The following is an 18,013-nucleotide window of genomic DNA, read 5'->3' as shown; positions in this document are numbered from 1 at the left end:
TGTTAAACGGCAGCGGCCTGTTCTCTTACCGTGACTGTGGCAGGCCCTTCTTGCTGAGATCCAGCCTCACCCTCTCACCCACATGTCTGTAGATCTCCACCAGGGAGCTCATGGCTCCATCACGGACCTGGTGACCAGCATCACACAACAACATCAGAGAGGAGTCAAACAAACAGACGTTTCTATTCAGATGTTCCACAGCAGAGTCACCATGAATAAAATGATGTAGTCAACTCATCAGACAAACCAATGGGGTGAAAAAAATTACAACTTTCACCTCCAGATGGCAGCATTTAATCAGGTACTCTATATGACATCCCTAGTTAACTCACTGCACCACCTGGTGGTACAAGGTGGTGCCGGCTGGCTTAATTTAAACTTCACCTGGTGTCTCTTCAATGTTTTGGTCATAAATTACACAAAATCTTCTAAAAAGAAAAAAAAAAAAAAAAAGAGAAGAGAGATGTCATGGTAGGCTTTACCTGACTAGTGGGGTCCCCCAGGAGGTTACATATATGAGGAACAATTTTATTGAGAGTCAGGCCTTGGGCTCCATATCTGTAAGACAAACAGATCAGAGTAATGAGCAGCGGGAAAAAAACGAGGAGACGGGAGGACACAGATTTTTAAAAATGAGGTCACGTGACGGCCCAATCGGCCTGCTCGAGCAGAACGAGCGAAGGAGGGAAACTCACGTGTTCAGCGTGGCGATGAGACAAAGGCACACTCCTTCTCTGGTCCGGTTGTTTTTATGCTTGAAGCCTCCCAGCATTCGGTCCCACACGTACTGCAAAAATACACAACATCATGTACACAATGAAACAGGACTTTTTCAAGCTTTTGACTACAAGGGGCCAACAGCTGTGGCTGCAAAAAAATCATCTGTTTATAGAGGAGTCTACGGGTAGATTGCCCTGACCTCAGTAAACACTTTCCCATTTATGTATATCTTAATTGTGCCTGGTTTAAATGTTAAAAGGGAGGATTATCAATGTTATGTTCATTGGCTAACGACATGTGATTGATAAGTCGTTAGTCAATGAGTGTGCTGCGTCCTCAGGTTTATAGCTGGCTCTATTGATGCAGTTCACCCAGATGATCAATTTGAAGCTTCAGAGCAGGACTTGGACAACCAGTGGTGGATGTCACCATGGTAACTTCTTTCTTTTATGCTGTCTGTGCTGGAGACCCTGGGTGTAACACCTGTCTAACAAGGTCAATCACTGGCATCCTGCCGGCCACCTGCCAGCCCCCAGCTTCCACTGCAGGAAGTCTGCGGGTGCAGACGGGTGTGGCAGCAGACTTTCACACCCAGTGAGACCCCCAAGCTCACCACAGAGTAAACAAGTGAGAACTAAAGCCGACATCCATCTGAATTTGAGCTAATGCATGACCGCCTGAACTGTCTTAGAAAAAGTGAGCGTGTTACCTGCGGATTGGCGGTTTGTTCCATGATCTTTAGCAGCAACGTTTGGTCTGTTTCTCGCACCTGATCTTTGGCATCTCCCAATCGATCAATAAGGCTGGGCAGAACTGAGTGAGAAAATAAAATATGAGTTATTTATTGGTACTTAACGATGGTGAAATGGCTCAGTTGTACAGGACGTTTTGTCAAGTTATTCTCATGCAAAGTAAGAGCAGATGAAGTGATCAACAGCACTCAACAGAAACTTGGTGAGAAGAGGTGAGAACAGTAGTTTGAAACTCTGAAACAAAAGCTTTTGATTTTTCACACATTTAAATTCAGGGGAGGATGCACTGAGAAACTTAGGTCATGTCCACACTAATACGTTTTCGTTTGAAAACGCATCTTTTTCTTTTTCTGGAAAGCGGAGGCTTTGGCCTTCTGTCCACACTGAGACGGCGTTTTTGGTCAAGGAAAACGCAGAGTTTTGAAAACGCCCTCCAAAGCAAATACATTTGAAAATGCAGTTTTCGCGTCCCAGTGCGGACAGTGAGCCTTTTCAAAAACGATGACACATTTTAGTCATGTGATGCAGTCATGTGACCAATTAAACTAAGATAGCAGAGGGAATTATACAGCAGTTTTGTTTGCTCTCAATTTTGACAGCCCTATTAAAGATTAATATCAGTTTGTACATGCTCCAGATAGCTTTTCTTCAAATTCTTTAATTCTCACTCGCTTTTGCAACTTTGTACTTTTGTGTTACTCGACATGTTTCAAAGAGCCTGAAAAAAATAAAATACAAAATACAAAAATACAAAATATGTTTTGTTTGATATTTGTCGATGTGTTTAAATGTGGATGAAGATTCATCCTGAGGGGACTGGGGCAAATAATGAGAGACACTGAGAGTCAACTTCCCTCAATATCAATCAGTATGCAATATTAACATTAAAATACATAAAAACTAAAAACTGAAAGTAAACTTAACAATTTTTAATTAGATAATGCAAACTAACTTTAATTTATAAAGATAATGACAAATGAATAGACTGAGTTTCACTGGTCAGGGTTTTTTTTTTTTTTTTTTTAATTCAAGCATTTGAAATAATATAGAGAAAAGCTCTGACTTCACTTCAACTCGATCAGATTACCACTTTAAAAATCCAACATTAAATAAAACATTAAATTCGCATCAAAGATTGAAATTTGAGTCTTACCTGTTCCCACCTGGGCTCTAAATCGCTCCTGTAACCTTGTCACTAAGGCAGATAAGAGGTCCAGGCCGAGCAGCGCCACCTGGTGGAGACAAAATGAAATGCACACATTAAATACAATTTAATGTAAAAAATAAAACAAAAACAAAAATCATCACAGAAATCTTAAACATATACAATTACATGTAAATATTTCTTTTACATTTAATAGAAAAAATGAAATCAGAATGAGGAATTTATCAACAAAGAAACACTCGACACAGGCCTGAGTGTGAAAAGGGGTGGGGTTAAAACAACAAACTGTGTGCACCATGACTCAGGGTACACACTCACAACACTGACCTGTAACAGGCCCTGCCTCTTGCAACTTTCCTTGTCATGGGGTGAGAGAACTGCTCAAGGAACGCTTAGTGAGAGCAGTCCAGCTGACACCGTAACAACAACAACACACGCATCGCCTGGCGAATGTCCAGGGTTTGGTGCACTTTTTGGAAACCCAATTACTGTGTGCAACAATAATAAAACAACGAGTAAAACAGCAAAGCAACAATGGCTGCTGCAATCTGCTGGGAGCAAAGATCCTACTGGGGAAACTTCAATATTAATCATCTCAGGATGAAGTTTAATCTGTACAGAGAACCTTTTTTTGTCTCAGCATGTCAGTACAGATGAATTATTTTAATGAAACTGCATAAAAAGTGCTGTTTAATTTTATAAATATGAAGAAAAGGCTTGTGATCCACACATTAACCCTGGAGAATTGATTCTGTTCCTCTGGATGTTACTGTTTCACTGGGACAAATGTTTCTTCACTCATCCAGTTTACTTTTACAGTTTCAGCTGACTGCAGGTTTCCTCAACAGTATAAACAGTACATTTGCATAACCAGCACCACTGACTAACAATTAGTTTCTTGATCATTAATATGCAAATTGTAATGAACCTTCATCAGTGGCTATGCGCACCATTTACAGAAAGCTGGGAAATGGCTGCAATCCCGTCACTGTAAGATGGTGAAGTATATACTCCTCAGTTCCGAGATGGTCTTTCCCTCTTCTACCGGAATGGCCTCTATTAAATTTTTTGTATTTCCTCTATTTTAATTCAAATGTAAGTTACATTTTATAACATAATCCCAACCATGAGTGAGAAGTGTTGCAGAGGGGGCGGGGACCTCCACTAACTGAACAACCTCATTCACCCCCAACTGGACGGCAGATTTCCACACCTCCATGAGCCTGGTTTGGCTGGAGGTTTCTTCCTTTATAAAGGGAGTTTCTCCTTGCCATTGTCGTCAAACCGGTTGCTCATAAGGGGTAATTTGATTGTTGGGGTTTTGTCTGTTTTCTTGTATTATTGCAGGGTCTTTACCTTACATAATAAAGTGCTTAGAGCCAACTGCTGTTGTGATTTTTCTACCAGCAAATTTACTGGGAACATAAGAGAATTTTAACACCTTAATTTAATTGTCTTTAATTTAGGGCTGTTTTAAAGACCTGCAGGAATCCTACCCTTAAAACCACCGAACTACAAAGTGCTCTTCCCTTTATATTTTCCTCAGTGTCTCCAATGGATGCCTCTCCCCTGCTGCAGGCAGAAGTCCTGGTTATCTGCAGCTCTAATCCTCAGATCAGACTCTTTGTTCTGCAGCTGGAGAGAATGACGGTAATTAGACTGACGACAGGCCCCACACGAAGAGAGAAACCCTGCACAGGAACGCAAAACAGGTTCACTTGAGCTCTTTCTTGGAGTCATAGCTGGAGGTAAAGAGTCTTTTCTGGAAAATTGAATTACACAAGGAACGCCAAAGAAGAACGTGGTCCAGTCCAGGACAGACAGGCTCCGCCTCTTTGCAGACAGATGGCTAACTCTCTTTCTGCTGCCACCCACATCCAGAGCCCCCAAAACACACACACACACACACACACACACACACACACGCATGTATATCTCTATTTCACCCCCACCCTGAAGGCTCTGGACCCAAATCTCTCAGACATCATCCCTTCCAAATTCCCAAATCCTCCAATCCGACATGCTCGGCTCTAGTTTCTTCCCCTCCTCTTATCTGCTGCATTTCAATCCTGACAGTGTGTCAGCAAATGTCCACACTGTAAGAAAAATTCTCATCTGAGTGTCCCTTTGCTAACCTTAAAACACAGTTAAAAGAAACTCTGTTGGGGTGAAAAATAAGGTCACACAGTGAGAAAACTAGAAACGTAAAGTAACGTAAAGTAATCCGACCCCCTTAAAGCACAAGGCTGGGCCACTTGGTTTACTGTTTTCTAAGAAACCACCAAAGGCAACAGCAGCACAGCTGCATGGGGACAGCATAATTTTTACATGCTGACACTGTAAAATAAGATAGCTGAAACTGGCGCAGGGCATCAGCGTTGCACGTCCCCTCATGTTGAGTTTTAATATGTTTTGAGTTTGTGGATTTAATTGATTTAGTCTGACAGTAAAAGAAAAGAGCTGATTTTTCCTAATTTACAATGTAAAAGCAGCAGTTTTAAAAAAATGTGTCCATGCATCAAGGGCACAAAACTGTGGCCTACTTTTCACGCACAGTCCAGGTCACACTATTGCACAGCAGTGCGGGATAACAGGGATTTGCACAGGCTAAACTTTATTAATATCACAAAGAAAGAAACAACCACCTCACTAACAGGTAAGAAAAGAAAAGAAAAAACTAAAGACCAGCAGAAAAATTACAATAAGCAACATAAACCATGCGATAAATAACCAATAACTTTCAAACCCTAACCAAAGTAATACTCCACATAACAAAACAGCAACCCTAAACAGAATGATGTCATCACAAGCACTACAAGCTGCAGTTCCTCTAACGTCCACCAGGTGCTCCAGCAGTTCTCACAGACTTTACATTACAAATAAACATGCTTACAGCTGGATACAAAAATATGTTTTTTGTCTCTATGCCTAACCCTATGTAGCACCAGACTATTTTCCCTTCCTGAGATTGTACCACAGGTTTTTCTTCCTGTAAAAAGAATGTTTTTCTTTCCCAGAGTCGCCAAGGGTGTGGTCATACCTGGTTGTCAGGTTGTTGGGGTTTTCTCTCTTTTACCTTATAGTATAAAGCACGTTGAAGTGACTGTTGTGAGATTGAATGACAAATGAAGCTGAACTGCACTAAATTGAAATGGAATTGATCTGAAATTCAATAATGTTAAAGGCAACAAGGGCTGTGCCATAACACTTGGTCTGTCATAATAACCACATACATTTTTATGTGATAGGAAAGTGTCATATCGTAATATTGTTACCATAGCAGCGACATCCATTTACATTCCCTAGTGTGCATAACAACTGCTAGAGGTGGAAACAATAAATGTGTTTTACCACTTGAGACAAAAACGCACAGCTGAGTACAGCCGGGCTACAAAGGAGGAGATGATGATGAGCAACCCTCCGCGCGTCGCTGGAGTACTCGCTAGTGACACTCCATATGACTCCAAAGCAAATGGTGGATGGAAATTAATGATTCGGTCACAGGGAGAAAAAGCAGGACTTTAAACATCTGGTTAAAAAGCTCAATCCAGCATACAAGATCCCAGGTAGAAAATATGTTCCAGCTTTATTCTATGACAATATTGTGCAACCATTGAAAGGATTACAAGGTTCAATTAATTTAGTTATTGTTCAGTTAAAGTGTTAATCAGTTATTTTATACTTTTATAATACTGTGTCGCTATAGTGCTGCTGGCACATAGTTTCAGAAGATCATCATCATCATCTATATCGCCCACCCCTGTAGGCCACTTAAAAAAAACAAACAAAAAAAACAACTGAGTTTCTAAAGATTTTCAGCACAGGCAAAGGTCTCTGAGCAGTAAAGCTACCCAGCTGGAGCTGAATGTCAGCTCAGTTCACACAGCTGCAAGACGAGTGGCTTCTTTCAAAATCTGAGCTCACAATGAAGGTTCAGACTTGAAGCATTTGTGGCAGTTAGTGGTCAGACCGTGACGCGTGTTTACCTCAGCTCAAATATGCACCCTGCCGTCACTGAAAGCAGCTTCAGCCTCGCTCGATATTTACTCTGTCAACATGCACGTGTTGGTTTAGCTTTCCATTCACTGAGATGCTGCTTCATGAAGCAAAGACAGCAAATCTCCCAATGTTTACATGATTTCAGGGGCAACCCGTGAGTATGAAGATTTTATTGATCACTAAGGTCTGGATACTCAATCCATGTGCTGTCTGATACATCTGGCGGGCTGGGTGGTTTTGTACATGATAAAAATGCGGAAAAAAATTATTATAGTAAATAAATCATGTGGAAATGTGGTAAGTAAAGTAAAACAAAACACAGGATGCATATTTAGGTTAGAAAACTAGCGAGGGGCAGTAAACTTTAGAAGTCCAGTCAGTTTGTTTCCTGATCATGTAAAAGAAAAAGTTCAGAAAGGACTCTTGGATCAGGCTGTGATCAAACTAACCCACTAGCATCAAGCCTCGTTCAGAGGAACACGAGTGCCTCTTCATCGTCATCCGAGTGGCTGGAAAAACCCGGCAACCCACAACTGGCCACTCTGATGTGGAGAAGCCTTTAAATTAAATCAAGAATTTCTCTCAACTCGCCATCTCATTACCAGTGGAAACACTACACACGGACACACACACACACACACACATGCAGCAACCTGTAAAGACAAGCAAAACTCAGACATCGATCAAACTCCTCAAAAATGAGTCGTGTCCCTCACACACGGAAAGCCGGATCATTTTCCAGCTTTGTAATTATATACAGCATACCTGTCCCTCCCTCCCAGCCTCCTGCTCTGTAATCACCACATTCTCATGTCTCTCACAGTGCCATAAATCAAGAACTTTTGTCTTTACTTGGTCTACCTTTCAGCTTAAACTCTAACTGTAGCTTACAGGTCTGTTTTCTGGATGCAGCTGCAGGTCAGAGATGAGCGCAGCTGACATTTATGGCTTCATTTTTAAGCTGCTGATGAGCATTAACATTCGAGTCCTTTTGATAGTTTGTTTATCAAAGCTGTATCTGTGCTGCAGGCTGAAGAACAACGACAGACAGTGCTGCATGCAAACACAGCGCAGAATGAGAAGTTCTGATTCCCGGCATGCAAATAGCCTCTCTGTTGAGGTTTGCAGGGAACAGGCAAGCTGCACAGGGAAGATGGTGCTCAATTTAAATCAGTCATTATTTAAAGTTTTTCAAAAACAACACCCTGTTTTCTGTATGACAGACAGGACACCTGTCCAGGGTGTACCCCACCTATCATCCTATGGTAGCTGGGATAGGCTCCAGGCACTACATAAGCGGAAGAAAATTGATGGATTGCAAAAAAACAATACAACCAAAAAAAAAAAAAAAAAAAGCCCATAAAAATCAAGACATGAGAGTGAAGACTGAATCAACCAGAATTAACAAATTAAATTACATTAACTTTGAACTACTCTGTCTATATTTCTCGTTACAGCTATTGCACAAGTTTACTCCTCTGGCAGATATGCATCTCTTCTAATTCCGTCTGATTTCATAATGATATAATAATATAATCTCTCCAACAGTTTGAAAGGAGATGATTTGATGCTCTGTATGCTGAAATTAATTCAATTGTAAATTGTTATTAAGTGCATTTTAACAAATAGTCTATTTGCTGGTTCAGCTGATCCATTAATAACCGGCTGCCCTCCACAAGGCAGATAATGCATCGAGCTATCAAGGAACAACACAACAAATAAAATTCTGTTTGATTCAAGAGACCTTTATTGTTATGCAGCATTAAAATAGTTTTATTAATACGCATCAATATCAAAGCCTCCATCTGGATGATGAGTTGTTATAAAGGAGGGTATCAGCTACAGAGACCAAACCTGGTTTTTGTATTAAGCTGTAAGCATGTTTATTTCTGCAGTAAAGTTGGGCATTTTAAAATGTCAGTCTGTGGGGACTGACTCACTGCTGGAGCCTCAAGTGGAAATATTGTAATATGAGGAAGTCATATTTAAATGCACAAGTTTACATAAAGTCAAAGAGAATGGAAAAATCCAAGAATGCTGAAATCATGATGAACTGTGGACCCACCAGAAGTGGGTTTAAACATGGCTGTTTCACCTTTTAATGGCTTTCACAGAGTCTCAACTGTTGCCAGTGTGTTTCTTTGAGCGCGCTCAGTTGTTGCTGCTGCTGCTTTTAGTAATTCGCCTGTGGCAAAAGGGACTCATGAGCACCTCAGCCCGCGTCACTGCCTGTCCCGTGGTTAGCGTCTGATAGACCTCAGCTCTACCTTTAGGACACTGCAAAATAAACACCAGTCGCACCAAGACCAAAGAAGAAGATTTTGGTTTGTTAGAGTCAGAAAAGAAGAAGAGTCTTTTCTAAAATAAAATGCAGCTTTAATAAAAGCTGCTATTTGACCTCTTCAGAGTTTATAGTTACTAACTGTTTAACAGAGGGTTTAATTAGTAATGACAGTCTGTGATATAAAAGATGGAAGTAGCGAATAGGCTTAAAATAATAATAACAATAATAATAATGTATACTTAGTGAAGCAGTGGGCAGCCACTGGGCGCCCGGGGAGCAGTGTGTAGGGACGGTACCTTGCTCAGGGGTACCTCAGGGTAGCTGTTCAGTGGATTTGAATCCCCGACCCCGGCCACCACTCTACCTACTAAGCTATCCCTGCCCCCAGATTAAGATTAAGCTTTAAACCTGCATTCCTCCTAATGTCCAACAGGGGGCAATTTCTTTGTTGCAAAAGTTTGGAAATTCACTGCTAACATTTCTGATCTTAGGAAACACCTTCCTGACTCAGTCGCTAGTTTCAGGTCTCACTGAATAAAATAGGATATTCTAGAGACTGTTTTCATTGAAGTCATAAAGGACCGTGAATTTTTTTCTACTCTTGGATCTGTATGATGTCACTGGGGAAAAGCCCCACCCACATGAATAATCATTTTGAACTATACAAAGTTCAAAAATCATGCAAAGCTGCTCTAGAGGACTCCAAGAATAAAAAATATTTAGATGGAAATGAGGACAATAGGTCGCCTGCATATTATTCCACACATGCAGACTGGGAGTGTCCCAGTTCAACCACAGGCTCATACAGGCGGGGCCAGACTCATCTAAACAATTTCCAACATGCACCAGATACAGTAACAGAGTGGGAGTGATTAACTGTGATGCTATGCCACCATTTGGAGTTTGCGGTGATTAGCCAGCAGTGACTCAGCAGCACTCAGCAGAGCTCAGGACTCCGGGCAGGGTGGCAACTGGATGATGGAGCTGTGCAGTAAACTCTTATTACAGCCGAGAGCCAACAGCACTTGTAATACAGAGCACATTTAAAGACGCACAGACACAACGCTCTTTCACGGTTCACTTCCTCCTGAGATGGCGCTTCATACTCGAATTGCTGCAGTGAAAACACTGAAATGGGAGCATCCTCCTCCGGACATACTGCCACTGACACTAATACATGCTTCGCTCAAGTTCAAACATGCTTTATGCTTTACGTGAAAGAGTGGAGCCACTAATTACAGGGAAAAATAACAACAGAAACAGCAGTAATAGTGTTTGGCCTCCAAAGAAGTGTCAGAGCTTTTTGTTACAAATGATCACGTCTGTTTAAATCTCCTTAAATCATGATCAGCAAATTTATGTAATAGACACTGAGAACAGAAATCTGTGTCCTTTATTTCTTTAATGGGGTTATAAGGCCAAAATGCCTGAACCTTATTTAAGTATAATAGCAATCAAATGAAAATTGAAAAGTTTTATCATTTGTAAATGCTAAAAATCAGCCGCAGACAAAACTCAAGGTTATAGATTAGACACATTAAAGTAAAAATAAAACAGCAACTTCTTTGCAAATAGGAAAAACATTGGTTTACCAGTGATTGCACTGAATTGTCTTGCATTTGGTGAACAACTGCAAGTAGTTTTAGTGAAAAACTGGTTGTCCAGAGGGTTTGATTGCACATGTTGCTAGGTGGGAGGCAACCTGTCGCCAAACAATTGTTGCTCGATTTGCACTGCAAACGCTCTCTGCTAGATTGGTGAAGCTTTGCAAATAAGAATCATCTAATTTATTTGCACCAAAGAATGCAACTCACATGCGATGCTGTCTCTTACATTGTGAGATCTGTCTCTGACAGCTGGTTATGTCCTGCATAGATTCCTTTATAAAAGCAAGGTTGAGCACCTGTGTCCTTGTTTTTGAAGCCAACATTTCACAGACTGCAAATTCACTGCTAACGTTAGGTTAAATAATTTTGATGGTGTTGTTACAATAAATGTTTACTGAATGCTGCAGCCCCTGAAGGCTCCACAACACTGTTCAATATAACATAATTCCTCCACTAATGACTGGCTCTATTCATCCATACATAGAAAACAGATCTCGAGATTTTAATAACCAACTTTGAAGGAAAAAGGGCAATAAAAACAACATCCAAAATACAGCAGGAAGTAAATTGAAAGAAGGATGGGACTAAACACACACAGATAAGGCACATATTTTATCTCTTAGAATTAGAATTTATAAGCTAACCTTAATTAAATAAAATAAAAAAATAAAATCCTTTAATTTCACTCACTAAAACTGGAGCTTAGCCTTCTTGGACCGTCTGTTAGTACAAAGTTACTCCATTGCAAGTTTTTCTAGTTTTAAAGTGTTTGGACAATGGAGTGTTTGAAAATTTCACACAATCTACTTGTGCTATACTCTTTTAAACGTGTTTAATACACACATAGTCAAATACCAAAACAGATGTCAAACACGAGTAGAGACAGAGCGGAGTTTTGCCTAAGCACACCAGACTCCAAAAAAGAAACCCAGTTTGACACACACCTCAGCCAATCACGGCTCTCCGATCGGCTGCATGTGATATCAGGAATAAACAAACAGTGGAGCTGCAGCTCGGCGCTGTTTCTCAGAAGAAAGAGAGGAGCGAGCTGGAGGCCAAACAGAAGAAAACTCATCAGGTGGAAAATGAGCTGATGTCCTGGCACACGGCGTTAATCAGCATCAAAACGTTTCTAGCTCATTTACTGCGCTAGTTTTAACGACACTTGATGGAAGGCTGTGTGAAAAGGAGCTCAATTTCCTCCTTGAAGGGCTGGAATACGAGCAGACAGACACACTAACTTGGTTGGGTGTGGGCGGAGATATTTTTCCTGCTAACTCCAACTTGTTTAGAGACGAGATCAATTTCGATTCTTGGACTCCACAAGAGTAGCTTTGCATAATTCGCAGTTCACAATAATCCTTCTTTATCTGATACTTGGCCTCAGTCTATCCTATGTAGCAAGTGGGTGGATGAGAGATGACCACAAAAAGGGTGATCCCCTCTCTATGACCCCTATGACATATGAGTTAGGAAACAGCAGATATATATGACAGAAAATAAAAGAAATGCTTTAATATGAAACTGCTAATTTCACATTTACATAATAGCTGAATAAATCTACAAACTGGATAAATAACAGATTAGTTTTGGTTGCACTTTGCTGTGTATTCTGGGCCTGAAATGAAATATTTAAACCTCTAACACAAAGTTAGTGTCATCCATAAAATGCTGTGACACCTGCCAGGCAGGACAGAGGAGGACATCACTCTACCAGCAGAGGCAGCGAACTGTCAGGACGAACAAACTCAAAGAGCTGACTCAGTGTGTCGCCGTGGGGCTGCAGGCACACAACAACACGGGGCTGCAGTTTGGACTGATCAAAGTTAACCACTGTGGAAACAGAGGGACAACAGGCCAACAGCATCTGCACACATCTGTCTACATTTAATACAATCATCAGATGGAACTACATTAAAGTTTATTAATTGGAGCTCTTGCACTGGAACTGAAAGTTTGGATCGGCACATCCATAAATTAAACACAACATTTTTTTTTTTTTTAATCTTCAAAAAGTGTAATTGTTTTCGTTCTCCAGTGTTATGGTGCTTATTTGCAGGCTGCAGTTACTTATTCATAATGATTTTATTTCTTTTGTGTGCTCTACTAAAGACATAGATATTAAATATTTTACCTTATGAATCCACTTTATTGTATGTATTTTATTTAGCTTTTTACTTTCTCAGCTCATTTAACGTGTAGTTGTAGTTTTGAATTTTACCTTAATGAGTTACACATTTATTCTACTTTACTGAAGATATTTTCTTAGAAGTTTTGGCTGCTGTAACATAGAAATTTACCAATATTGGTGATAAACACAATCAATACTTATATCTTCAGGTCATTATTCATAGAGTCTTAAAGAACGGTGTTTAGCAACATTATGAACAAGCAGTCTTATTATGGATGGTGAGAGCATTCACCTGAGCACTCATATGAACATCATGGATTCTGTTACATGAATATAAAGAAGATGCACAACAGTGAAATCCAACAGAGCAGATGTGTGTTGTTCATATTAATCATTCAGCACAAGCCAAATCACCTTCACAGCAGTGCAGTACTTTTATATTAATGTAAATGCAGATTATATCCATGGCAGTACTATGACATTGACTTTAACAGGACTGCCAAGCCCCAAATATAGCTCCATGTATTATTGAACCGCATTCAGAGACAAGGAGAGCAGAGAAATGTTACTAATGAATAATTCAGTTAAACTGATTATGTGTATTCCACTTTATTGTTCTCTCAGAGTGCGACATTTCTTCTTCTGGAGCCAAAGCAGCTGATGATGGTGCTGCTTCTCCACGTTAGTCCATCGACAGGTAGATCACTGTGCAGGAAATTTAAGAAAAATAAGAAACAATGTTTGCTGTAAGCGAGTGTATTTGGTACATGCAGGTTTCCAGGGAATTACCTGAGGCAACAAATGCTAATCTGAGTGATCCACTCACCTGAAGGTGAACTCGACTGCTTCAATCTTCACGTGACCTAGCATGGTATATCTCTACATTTCTGCTGCTCTCTGGACTGAGGCCAGCCGAAGGTAGGTACAAAGAAGGGCACTATAGGTAAAATACCATCAAAAACTTTAAAAAAAAACAAAAAAACAGTGGCTGCATTAAAAGTTTGGTTGGAAAAAAAATGGTCCCAAAAATTTGAGAAAAAAGTTTTAACTTAGAATTCAGACTACGAGCAAACAACACCTTTAGCGACTAGCTTAACAGTAGCACATAGACGACATCATAAAGCGGGACCAGATCTATACAGACATCTCAAATCCTGCCAGAAGGTGGCGTCTGCCACTGCCTGGGCTGTGTATAACCCCTCAAAATAACCCTCCTCATCCGTTTCCTGATGTCTGACAGCATCGAGCAAGATTATTACAAGCACCCCTATGGTCCTCACATCACAACAGTATGGTCCAAACAGTTAAACACTAGAGAAAGTAGGAAAAGATCCACAGTGAAAATTTGATGACCTACGTTGTTTAATCACTGAGGGAAAAATTTCAGTGACATTAAAAGTCTGTTATTAAGCTGACCTGCTCTGCAATCCTGTAAAATGTGTGCAACGTCATCATAACACAGAAAAACAGGGTGGCAAGCTGACATAACTTGACCATACAATGACTTTATTTAAGATTTGATGCATCATTTCATTAAAAGCATTTCTCTGGCTTTCCTCTCCCTCAGCTGTAGAGGTTTTTCTGGGTTTTCTGTCCATATCACAGCATGACGAAGCACATTAGTCTGTGGCTTCCTTCCTAGGCTAGGCTGACTCAGCAGAACAAATGGCCTAACTGATAACCAGATACAGATGTTGGACAGAGTCGAGCAGATCGAAGGAAGCAAACACTGTTAAAACTAGGCCGTTGAAAGCAGCACAGCAGCCGAAACTTTGTATTTACATGTAGCACAAATTACTGCTTTTACATCAATTCAACAAATATCTGGATTCTTTCCAAGTACCACAGATGCTCTCAGTGTTTCAGTACCCCTCTTCACCTTCCCAACATTAACAGTGAGTTACATTAGCGTAGAAGTTAACCTCGAAATTGAGTTAACTAATCAATCAACCTTTGTGGACACAGGCCCTCACCTACGGTTTCGTGGGTTCAGTTAGGAAAAATTGTCAAAAAAAGGAGTTCCGTGATAGAGTTCAGCGTTTTATGACTCTAAATGAGCCTCTGGTGGGGATAAGTTTACACTGAAGCACATTTTATTAGCATATACTAAAGGCAATGAGGCAGTGTTCGTTAATTTATTCAGACTTTTTTATGCTGGTTCCAAAAATGTTTCAGTGCATGAAGAACTCAGAAACACCCTCTGAAAATGCTGTTGGGCAATCAGACGCTGCGTTGAGACGACTCAGGACTGTACAGCAGATCTGTGCTGCTCAAGTTTTCTTTAAGGTGATGCTTTGCCTGATGAACTTTCAAACTCACAGATCAAGCTCTGGTATGTTGTTCCACTTCCAAATACTTCAGCCCAGTCTAGCAGGTAATACACAGATCAAAGAGCTGACTTTCACCTTACTGAAGGGCGTCTCCTCTGACTGACTGCTGCACTGATCATGATGCAAGTCCTGAAGCAGAGGCTGAGATATTTTCTGCCACGTGCTGCACTGCAACACTAGAGTCACAACGTTACAATGGACAGCAAACTGCAGGCACAACATCACAGTCCACACCCGCTGGCCGCTTTATGAAATAACATGTGAAGGTGGAGCGTGGGAGGAGGCAGCCTTAAGGGCCTGAATGTTGCTACTCAAGCCACAGTTGACCACAGTTCAGGTTCAGAGCTGTAGTCAGATAATAAGCCTTTTCCTCTAGTACCTACTTGGCTCAACTTGGTTTTGGTTTTTTACCATTTCAATTAAGTACCACTTGGGCACATGGAGTCGTTATAGCAACACAGCCAAACACAGCCAAAATCATTTGCATGCGACGCAAATGTCACAACAAAGGAGGACTTGAGACGATGGTATACCTGCTGCTGTGTATGGCTATTTGTCAGACTCGTGGCCACTGTGCTGTCTTTTGTGTAGCCAGTTTCCCCATTGCTGGCTTTCAAAAATGGCACTTTCATGACTCATCGAGTGATGAGTGACACCAGTTGGTGGCTCAGATCACCTCAGATCGTTTGGAACAGCTGCAAAGTAGGTACTAGAAAAAGGTAACTGGTACCTGGTAGAAAACGAGTTGAGGCGTGCTGTGCCGAGTAGGGCTGCCACGATTAGTCGACTAGTCACGATTACATCGACTATCAAAATCGTCGATGACTAATTTAATAGTCGACGCATCGTTTGAAGCTTTGTAAGATCCCAAAAGACGCAGGAATAAGTACTAGGATTTAAGAGTGTAATAACGGACTGAAACAGAAGATGGCAGCACTGCATGTACAAGGATGCCAAACCCCGAAGAAGAAGACTGTGTCCCAGAATTCATAGCGCAGCCCTGCTCAGTTTCCAGCAATGGCAGCAGCTAGTTAGTTTTAATGTTACTCTTATTATTCTTTCTGGATCACAAAATAAACGTTTAACATATTTTCAGGCAGGAATGTAGCTGTGTAAACTTCAAATAGCTGCTCAGTTTATCAACACAACACATATTTTCAAAAGCTGTTACCCACTAGCTCGATAGCTAGGTTCAAGGCTCACTAGACCCGGTGAAAACACCGGACTCCTGGCAAATCGTTTTCAAACCCACCGCCGTCTTTCGCTACTCAGGTTAAACATGATATATAAGTCACTTAGATAACTTAAAAATGTTACTGTTTGGCTTTTTTTCAGTATTTTATTTGTTTCTGAGTAAATCGGTTTGGCTGAGATTAAAGTTATAGTTTTTACACAGCTGAATAAATGTCAAGCAGACAACTGATTACCAGAAGTGTGAGATGCTCGAGAATATACTCCGGTGTCCCGTTATATTTTAGATAGAAAGGTTTTTATTAAACTTCACCGAAACAATCTAAACTATCATTTTGTCTTTATTTTTACTTAGCACATACCTTAAACACTTAAAGCTGTAAGCTAATGATAGTTATATAAGACCAGATGCATGCTGGTGCAATAAGCTGTACGTTTTACGTTCATGATCTGATTAGTCGACTAATCGCAAAAATAATCAGTGACTAGTCGACTATCAAAATAATCGTTTGTGGCAGCCCTAGTGCCGAGCTGACCCGAGTAGGTACTAGTGGAAAAGAGCTGCATTCAGCTGCTACCCGAGTTTGTGTTTAAGGCAGCGGTTCTCAAACTTCTTCTGTTAGTCCCATTTCAGAAACTCTAATACAGTTCCTACCCCACAATCCAATTAGGGCTGCTGCTATTGATTATTTTAGCAATCAAGAACTAAGATTGATTGATTGATTAATTCTTAGTAAAATACAAAAATAGTTCTGACAGCATTATAACTCTAGGACAGGGTAGATTTGGCGCGCTGTTACGTGAATGTGTTTTTGTTGGGAGGAAGACCAAAGAGCTAAACTGGCTTCCACTGAAAATGATTTGAAATCTTCCCATTTGTTTATGAAGCCACATAAACAAATGGGAACATATTTCTTATTCATTTCTTCTTTGAATCTCTGTCAGACATGTTTTTTCTCTCCGGCTTCTACTATAAATCTGCTTCACGTGTACGTTTGAAAATATACAAAGATCATTAAAAACCAGACTGTAAGTCAGACGTATGAAACCAGGTTTATTCCAGTTTCAGGAACATAAAGAATCACTTTGAATATGTCAGTGTTTCAGCTGAAACAAACTCATTGACGTTCAGCTGATCAGTGCCTGAAGGCTCTCATCAACCTTTAAGTGGTTTACTTCCTCGCTTTATGTAATTTTGCTGAGCCTTCTCTCTCTCAGATGTCACCATCAGATAGGGCTGCACGATTTTGCATAAAATGAGAATCATGATTTTTTGGCTTAGAATTGAGATCACGATTCTCTTTTCCAATATAAATATTTATTGCACTTATTTACTGCACATCAACTTCGTAACAGTTGAGACTGAACATAAAAACAATAACTAAACATAAAAACAACAAATGTCTCAAATTTTGTGGTTTCCGCAAAATGTTGTACTGCTTGAAATGCCGTCTCCACCGTTGCTCGACACTGCGTGTATAGAGCAGGTAGTGCAACAATAGAAAAATAGTTGCGGGACGACACTGTGTAGCGTTTGTCTAGGGTGTTGATCGTTTTCCTGAATCCCTCGTTTTGCACAGTGTTGATGGGAGCCATATCTTTGGTCAGGTGATAAGTGATAGCCTCCGTAATTTCTTTGTGCCTGCAGAAGTTCGACGTGTATAGGGAAGCGCTGTATAAGGTTCCCGTTATTGATGTTTGGGTGGTTGACCGGGACGGATTTTCTCCTGTCACTTTCTCGTCATCCCTGACGTGTTCTCCGTTGTTTTTTCCCTGCTAATTTTAGCATCACACGGCACAGCTTCTGTATCACGTGGTATAAGGCTCCGCCCTT

General features: G+C 40.6%; 2 protein-coding genes and 1 non-coding gene across 17 annotated transcripts in view; 2 read left to right on the top strand and 1 right to left on the bottom strand.

Moving 5' to 3' along the window:
* Positions 1 to 18,013, bottom strand: part of clasp1a (cytoplasmic linker associated protein 1a) — a 98,094-nt gene that overhangs the window by 65,827 nt on the left and 14,254 nt on the right. For all 15 annotated transcript variants that reach the window (XM_085249842.1, XM_085249843.1, XM_085249844.1 and 12 more), the window contains exons 3-7: positions 2,626 to 2,704; positions 1,430 to 1,533; positions 696 to 787; positions 483 to 558; positions 30 to 127 (exon numbers count right to left, since the gene is read on the bottom strand). In XM_085249842.1, coding sequence (XP_085105968.1) covers positions 30 to 127; positions 483 to 558; positions 696 to 787; positions 1,430 to 1,533; positions 2,626 to 2,704 — 449 coding nt within the window. The remainder of the gene's footprint in view (positions 1 to 29; positions 128 to 482; positions 559 to 695; positions 788 to 1,429; positions 1,534 to 2,625; positions 2,705 to 18,013) is intronic.
* Positions 2,989 to 3,118, top strand: LOC146557062 (U4atac minor spliceosomal RNA). The gene has a single exon (XR_014889092.1). It is a non-coding gene; the product is annotated as a U4atac minor spliceosomal RNA (small nuclear RNA).
* The window catches only part of LOC146557059 (CD276 antigen homolog), a 35,671-nt gene continuing 31,105 nt past the window's right edge, over positions 13,448 to 18,013 (top strand). Inside the window, exon 1 of the mRNA XM_085249867.1 lies at positions 13,448 to 13,576. Within this exon, the coding sequence (XP_085105993.1) occupies positions 13,527 to 13,576 (50 nt within the window). The 5' untranslated portion in view covers positions 13,448 to 13,526. The remainder of the gene's footprint in view (positions 13,577 to 18,013) is intronic.

This window comes from Mchenga conophoros, linkage group LG16, assembly GCF_057382185.1.
Source record: "Mchenga conophoros isolate Kocher_MC1m ecotype Shallow Benthic linkage group LG16, M_conophoros_male_GT1.1, whole genome shotgun sequence".
In the NCBI taxonomy this organism is placed as follows: domain Eukaryota; kingdom Metazoa; phylum Chordata; class Actinopteri; order Cichliformes; family Cichlidae; genus Mchenga; species Mchenga conophoros.
The sequence above is the reverse complement of the archived record's forward strand: the minus strand, read 5'-3'. Positions and strand labels throughout refer to the sequence as shown.